The 8,308-nt window shown below is 40.6% G+C and overlaps 1 protein-coding gene across 2 annotated transcripts in view; it reads right to left on the minus strand.

Moving 5' to 3' along the window:
• The window catches only part of PMEPA1 (prostate transmembrane protein, androgen induced 1), a 70,036-nt gene extending 66,257 nt beyond the window's left edge, over positions 1-3,779 (minus strand). For both annotated transcript variants that reach the window (XM_075571648.1, XM_075571646.1), the window contains exon 1: positions 3,340-3,779. In XM_075571648.1, the coding sequence (XP_075427763.1) occupies positions 3,340-3,439 (100 nt within the window). In that variant the 5' untranslated portion in view covers positions 3,440-3,779. The remainder of the gene's footprint in view (positions 1-3,339) is intronic.
• Between the last annotated feature and the right edge of the window lie 4,529 nt (positions 3,780-8,308).

Here is an 8,308-nt window from a genome sequence, read left to right on the forward strand (position 1 = left end):
AGTTAGGGGGTCTCTGCAGAGGACGGACGAGTTAGGGGGTCCCTGCAGAGGACGGACGAGTTAGGGGGTCTCTGCAGAGGACGAACGAGTTAGGGGGTCCCTGCAGAGGGTTGAGGAGTTAGGAGATCCCTGCAGAGGGTGAAGGAGTTAGGGGTCCCTGCCGAGGGTGGAGGAGTTAGGGGGTCCCTGCAGAGAGTGGAGGAATTAGAGGGTCCCTGCAGAGGGTGAACGAGTTAGGGGATCCCTGCCGAGGGTTGAGGAGTTAGGGGGTCCCTGCCGAGGGTGGAGGCGTTAGGGGGTCCCTGCCAAGGGTGGAGGCGTTAGGGGGTCCCTGCCGAGGGTGGAGGCGTTAGGGGATGGAGGGGTTTTTACATAGACGTAGCATGACCTGTGCCAGAATACAATGTCTAGGGCTTATCAGCATCCAAGTGAGAATGCAATATGCAGCAAAAACAAGTATGAGTGCACACTCAACCATCTGAAGCTGTGTTTGCTTAGATGCTCTCGATTACACTTTATATCTAATAGTTACGGCTGCTGCCCCTGCCCGACCATCCCAATGTCTAATTTCTCATACAGACACCTCTCCCATGGGGAGGATTCATCCTTCAGTTATCACCGAGCGAGTGGACCCAACGCACCAAACAAAATCAACATGGCAAAACCTGGCACCAAGATACTGGTCTGTGTGTGGGGGGCTTCCTTCCTAGGGTCTCCAATGAAAAGCATTTTTGAGGGGTTAGGGAATTTACAAAGATACTCAGTGTCATAACGCAACATGTACTGCGGTGATAAAATCTTACACCTAATGTACAGCCCACCTTTAAATGAGCAGATAAAAAAAAAGACTGGAGCTGGACCATTTGCCTGCAGCCTTTCAACTTTTAAAAAACGCAATAAGGCACTAACCAGAGATTCATGAGAGATAGCACAAGGGCTACCCAACTTGGGAGAGAATTTTGGAAGCGATGGGTAACAGAAAAGATGACAATCCATAGGGAGGAGATAACACTGAACCAATATAAAAGTGATGCAATCAACCAAATATCAAATGATTGTTCAAAATAAATATTAACGACCGCTATGTTACACCTACAGAATCATTTATAGCAGCGATGTGAACCCAGACCTCATTACGGACTACGTTAAAGACTCTCTCAGTGCCCCTGATGTCAAGTGCTTAGGAATTAAAAGACAAAGCATTCCTAATTAAGATGCAAGCATTTCCTAATTGTGTCGGCTTTGATATTTAAACTGTATATGAAAGAAGGACAACATAGGGTCTTAATGTACTCATTTGGCCAACCATGTAATCGCTTTTCAACATCATCCTCCTCATTTAAACAATGACATAATACTTCTGACTGCCCTGATTAATCAGTTTTAAGGATATTTTGCCTCATTCCATCTCCTTCATGTAATTGCTATTTTGTTTTATTAAATATTCACGTATCTGGTGGGGTCTACAAATGCATTAACTTTAACTGTCTGTAGTTTTAGCATGCTAGTTTGAATAAGGGGAAGTACTCGGGGGTTAATCTATGTTAATAAATACAAAACTGCTTTCATTCATGCATGCATTTAGGTATTAAATTAAAACTGCAGCGATAATGAGAATAATGTAATGTAGGTTATTAAAGAAAACCATGCAAGTTACATGGAACATTACAAGCTACAAGCACCTCTAAATATCCTGTGCGCTAGCCCCCATATATTGGGGTTTTGCAGTAGTCAGAAGAAAAAAAAAATATATGTTAACAATTTGATTTTTTTAAATTATTTTTAAACAAATGTTTAAACTTTGGGTGCGGGTGTTATTGTAAACTCGACACTAATTTCTGTTTAGACGTAGAAATAGCATCTAAATGTCTGCAACCCTCAGCCAGGTTTTTTAGAAAGACAGTATCATACCCCCTCCTGTCTCCAAAATATTTGGTGCAGTCACTGCTGTTCCCTCAGCGCAGTCCCATAAAACCTTTCCCTTAGCCATGAAGAAAAGTATCCTGGACATCCAGTTAAAAAAGGTACGCATGCTATAATATTAGCTGCTGACTTTGCCAGGAGTCTAATATAAAAAGTAAACCCCTTCCGTGTTGTGCAGCCACCCCTGGGGTGGAATCCTGCAACTCGTTTAAGGGGCTTTGCTCTGCCCGACAGCCTCCAAGGGAGGTAGAGAAGATTAACTGTACTAGTCAAACCATCTAATCTTCCCTAACCATTTCCTCTCAATTATAACTAAGGGAGGTCTATCTTTTTTTCAGGCAGAATAGTACTTTTTAGGTATTGCTTTTGCAGGATATATTTCCCTAGATGGGGAAACAAAGTTAGCAGGGGTTGTTTTTTGGGGGGTTTTTTTGCATTTGGCGTATAACATATGGTAAATCACTATTTGGTTATCAAAAAGGGGAAGAAATTCAATAATAATAATAATTTTTTAAAAAAATGTACAGGCTGCACTGACACTATAATTATTTAGACACTTTTAGCCTACAAACTTTATACTCTTAATCCTAATAGGATCAATTACAGCCCCCTTCTGCACATATCCTTTTCAACAGGGGGGTCCCAGAACAGAAAATGACAGCCTTGCAAATGGAAATCCAGCAGAGGGAAGAGATTTTGAAAATAAAATAAAAAAGTAGCTCAGTGATCTGGGACCAAGTATTGTTCTGTACTGATGGGCTTTAAATAGTCTCCGTCAGTGTCTGGCTATGGGAACACACAGACAAAGCAGCCTGCCAAGATAAGAGAGGCCAGCTGAAAGTGACAAGGACTCACCCCAGCCAGCTTCCAAAAGGGGACACAGTGCTCCCCCAACACCCCTTCACAACACAGCCCCCCTAATGTGATCCATCGGGGGGGGGGGGTTCTCTTCTGCTTAAGCTGCCCTGAATCAAATCCGCATGTGAACTCTAATATTGATACAACATCTCCATACTCCAGCAGCACAGAGGGGGGGACTTCCAATTAATTCCCAATATTATTTGACATCCAACAGCAGACAAACAAATCATTTGTTTAGAATCAGGGGGGGTGGGGGGTGACATAATTGACAGTTTCTGGCTCAAAAAAATCATATTCAGAAAGAAAACAGGAGGGAAGTAATTCAGTGCTGGAAGTGAACGGGTTAACCTGAAGGACAGTAATTCCAAGAAGTTCAAGCAGAAAAGTTTCTGCGCTCTAGAAAAAGGGAGGGGGAGGGGAGAGCTGTACAAAACCCCCATACACATCAGCAGTTCCATTACAACAACAAATTACCCCACAAACCCCCCCCCCCCCCAAAAAGCCCTATCCACAAAAAAAACTTTCTTTTAAAGTAATAATAATCAAGATACTCACTGATCTCCATACTCTGGAACAAAGACCTTTTGCAGTTACATGTACAGGAGACATTAGGCTGTGTGGCTGCTGTGCTGTTCAGACCCATCAAATTATACATTTAAAAGAAGGGAAAAAATAATATATATATACTGTATATATATATATAGTAAAAAAAAAGTGCTTTAAACACTAGACACAGTCTCCAGGATCCAACAGCATGGGGAAGTCTGCTGCTGCTACATCACAGATCAAGAAGTAAGGAGAGAGGAACCTTCCTGTTCCCCAACTTCCCAGGCTTGGGGGGGGGGAGTCTTTGCTGCAGAGGGGATGGGGCTGATACTTTGTGTCCCTGTGCACTGGCTCCCCAGCAGCAGCAGCAGCGGCAGCAGCTTCCCCCCTTCACTTCAAGTCCAAGGAGATTCACTTTCATATGGATGGGAGGCAGACAGCCGTGACGTCACCGCCAGACTGGGACTGCCCTTCCAAACCGCACGGAAAGCTGACACTAGGGGACGGGAGGTGGGGGTGATGGGCAGGGCTTGTGGCCAATGGCAAGGCGGCTGCTCAGCTGAAGGGAACGCCCCGCAGGCATTAAAGGCACAGGCTGTCAGGCTCACAGAGTCCAACAGGGGGATGGGGGGAGAGGGGGGGGGCTGTCTTTTATATATATATTTTAAGCATTGTTCAGAGTTGCAGTAATTAGGTGCAACATTGGTCTGTTGTCAAAGGAAACAGATACTTTCTTTTATTTTGTTTAACATATAGAAAAGAATGAATTAGGAAAAGTGCCCATCTAACTGTGTGTGTGTGTGTGTGTGTGTGTGTGTGTGTGTGTGTGTGTGTGTGTGTGTGTGTGTGTGTGTGTGTGTGTGTATAGTCACACACATATATATATAGTCACACACATATATATATATATAGTCACACACATATATATATAGTCACACACAAAGATATAAGTTGAGCCTGAGGGTCTCTCTGTACCTCTCTGTATATATCACCTTAATACTGTGACTTATGTCTGAATAATTATTACAAATACACTTTGTTGTGCAATACATTTTTCCCCTATTGAGACCTTAATGAAACCATGATACTTACAGATCATGACTTGCCTTAACATTTCCTTGTAAATGACACATGATAAGATCCTGCTTATCTGATTTATCCCAGGGTTTCTAAGCAGACCCCCACTCAGCAGAAATAAGGGGGGGGGGGGGCTTTATAAGTTGTGCTCTCAGTATGTGAAGCAGTTTTTCTTTTGCAGTGTCTTGCTCTGTGGATGCTATTATATTAACCTTCACAAACATGCTAAAGTTACAACAAATAGCAAATCTAAATATCAAAGCATACACATGTGTGTGATATCACTCTAAACAAATGAGTATGTGGATGAGTGACGTTTTTCCCTCCTTTGCAGAGGTAAAAATGTGCATTTTCTGTACATCTGTTCCCATACTGCAGGAAAAGGAATTTCCAAAGCCTGTCTAGACATATCTATAAGGATCTTTCTGCTAGAAGAAAACTTTACTCTGGGGGATAAGTTAACCCCTTCAGTCACTACTAGCAGTGCATCACAAAGGCCACCTCAAAAGGAAGATGGTTCAACAAATCCAAGCTTTTCTCCAGAAAAAAAAATAGAGAGAGTATACTTTTATTTTTGAAGCAGATTTTTCCCTGTTCCATTTTTCTGCTTATTGGAACTCACCCAAAATGCAGCATTGCAAACTGACAATGTTAAAAATTAATTTGCTGCCTGCCATTATTTTATTAAGAGAATAATTATAAATGTAGGTTATATATATATATATATATATATATATATATATATATATATATATATATATAATATATATACATATATACATATATACACACACACACACACACACACACACACACACACACACACACACACACACACACACGTAACACTATAAATCTATAATGCATATGTGAAGCCTTTATTATTACCAGTGCCTTCTCATTTGAAATGACCTTAATCAACATGACCTTTTACATTCAGGAGAAATTGGGGATGTTATCTTCAAACGTGGCTAAGTGACCCCTGGCAATCATGGGGTTAACCTGCCCTACACCACGTTTAGTGACCGGTTTACCTTTCACCAAGTAACCTTCATCAGACGGATTCAGAATGGGTTACAATGTGAGGTAACTGTGAGCATCAAATAAAGACCCCCTGAAGCTTTTCGGTAGATAGTACTATTTCTTAATAGTAGGTCTATATTGAAAAGTTTCCCACTTGAAACCTCAGTTTTCCTTTAATATCCCCTATAGAAAGCCTCCCACGTTCCCCCTGCATGCTGACAATGCCAGACATTACCTACCCCTGTCCTATAATAATAATAATTCTAGATGCTAAGCTGTAGCACTTTCCAAATCCCAATTTTGCACACACACAAAAAGCCTTATTTATTAAGAGTTGCTGTGTCACAATACACAACTGGATCTGCGATCAGTTGATCATGTTACTGAAGTGTTTTTTTTTTTCTCACTTGATCTTTTTTCCCCCTAAAACAATCCCCATCAGATTTAGCTATTAAAAAAAATGCATTGCAGAAACCCCAGCAGGTTAAAACTGGTAAGAAAAAAGAAGGAATACAGCTTGCTGCAGAGTGAAGCCTCTCTCCCAAATTTGCATTAGCACAGTATTCAGATTATTTCATGTTAAAAAGCTGAGACAGTGATATAGTTACCATGGTGAATAATAATTATATATTTATTTCCAGGGTTTCTTTTTTGGATTTTTTTTTTTTTTAGGAACTGTTCCCTGTTTGATTGTTTTGTGGGTCTGATTTTTGAGTTAAAGGAGAAAATCATATATACTGCTGGCACTGTAATATATACACACACACACACAGACCATACGATACCGGTTGCAACAAGACATCAAGGGACAGCACGCAGGTAAGTAACTCATCAAGGGACAGCACGCAGGTAAGTAACTCATCATAAATTTTCTATATTTGATAGAAGACACAAAAAACGACGTTTCGGTCCCACTGGGGGACCGAAACGTTGGTTTTTGTGTCTTCTATCAAATATAGAAAATGTATGAGTTACTTACTTGCGTGCTGTCCCTTGATGAGTTACTTACTTGCGTGCTGTCCCTTGATGAGTTACTTACTTGCGTGCTGTCCCTTGATGAGTTACTTACCTGCGTGCTGTCCCTTGATGAGTTACTTACCTGCGTGCTGTCCCTTGATGAGTTACTTACCTGCGTGCTGTCCCTTGATGAGTTACTTACCTGCGTGCTGTCCCTTGATGTCGTGTTGCAACCGGTATCGTATGGTCTGTTATTGCTTTATGGCATAAGCAACAAAACTTATTTACTTGCAAATTGTGTGCCGGCTGTGCATTGGATTCTATATAGATATATATATATATATAGACACACACACACACACATATATATATATACATACACACACACACACACACACATATATATATATATATATATATATATATATATATATATATATATTTTGCTTTGCAGGTTACAGGCGTTAATTATTGATTTAATAATGCTGAACATAAGATGAGCCAAAGGTCTCTCTACACCTTGACAAAGACTTCTGATAAATCAGTGACGTTTATTTATTTGGTAATGCACAATATACTGTATATCATAGAGGTTTAATGGTCCCCCTTTTACTATTAAGGTCCATTTGTATGCAACGTTCATTCAGGGAAAAACAAAGATAGAGAGGCTTAGAAATGACATGCTTTTTTCCCCTTCTAACTTTGAGATCTTTCTTTAATATAAATACGTTCAGTGTTGCTTCAAAGTCAACACACAGGCATGGGGAGTTCAAAAACATTGAAAAGTTTATTATTTCTAGATCATCTTGAACCTGCTAGGATGGGAAGAATGTTTTTTTTTTTTTATATACATAAAACCCCACAGGAAAATGAGTATTTTTATGGCATAAACCAGGCAGGAAATAATTTGATCCATATGTTGAAATAAAGTACAAATATTTGGAGCAGGATGTAGATAATTTGTTATGTTTCATTTCACGTCCAAAACAATGGCATTTATTGTTTGCTGACAATATCAGTGTTTTCACAGCTGCCTTGCTCTTTTTAAATCTCTACCTGGGTATTTTCAGTACAGTTAGGTTTGCTGGCCAGATAACACACATTTGTGATCTTTTATTATTCTTGGCCAGGCTTTCTGAATGCTGAATAAAACACCCTTGTTTCAGGGTGCTATCTACTGTACTTTCATTTATAGTCACTTGCCCACAAATCCTATACATGCAGAAGGAATCGTATGAGCAGGTATTGCTGCTTTTAGTGGCATATTAACCCCTGGATTGCCATGGCAGAGAAGGGGGATTCATTCTCACTGCACAAACCTTTTCCTACTCCACCTCACACCATTGGACTTGTCTCAGTTCAGCAAATGTTGGCTGCAGAAATAGGTGATGCCATATCTTGTTTTTTTTTTTTTTATAACTCACACTTTATTTGTCTGCACCATTTTTTTTTTAACACATGAAGTGCCACAGAAAATTTAAGTGAATGCATTTAATAGATGACGGGGATCCAGCTGCTACCCTTGAGATATACTATAGGGTCTCTTGCCTCTTTGATGTGTAAGGCTGCGCTTATAGTGCCGGCGACGGCGCGTCAAAATAAATGCATTGCCGCCGTCGCGTGACTTAAAGGGCGGCGCGACGGAGCGACGGCTTGGTCGGGATCGCTGGAAGTCATCTCAATTTGATTTTTCCAGCGACCGCAGCCTGACGTCACGGTCGCCGGCACTATAAGCGTAGCCTTACTGTGAATGCATTAGGTATTACCCAAATACCTTAAATGCAGGATCTACCTAAAGAAGGTAATCTTAAACCTTATACTCTTTTAAATGATCTTTTCACCCCCCCCCCTCTCCTCACCCCACATAACATATAACACAATATAAATAAAATAAATAAGATGTAGGGTTTCTATTCAATAT

This window comes from Ascaphus truei, chromosome 15 (assembly GCF_040206685.1).
Source record: "Ascaphus truei isolate aAscTru1 chromosome 15, aAscTru1.hap1, whole genome shotgun sequence".
Lineage (NCBI taxonomy): Eukaryota > Metazoa > Chordata > Amphibia > Anura > Ascaphidae > Ascaphus > Ascaphus truei.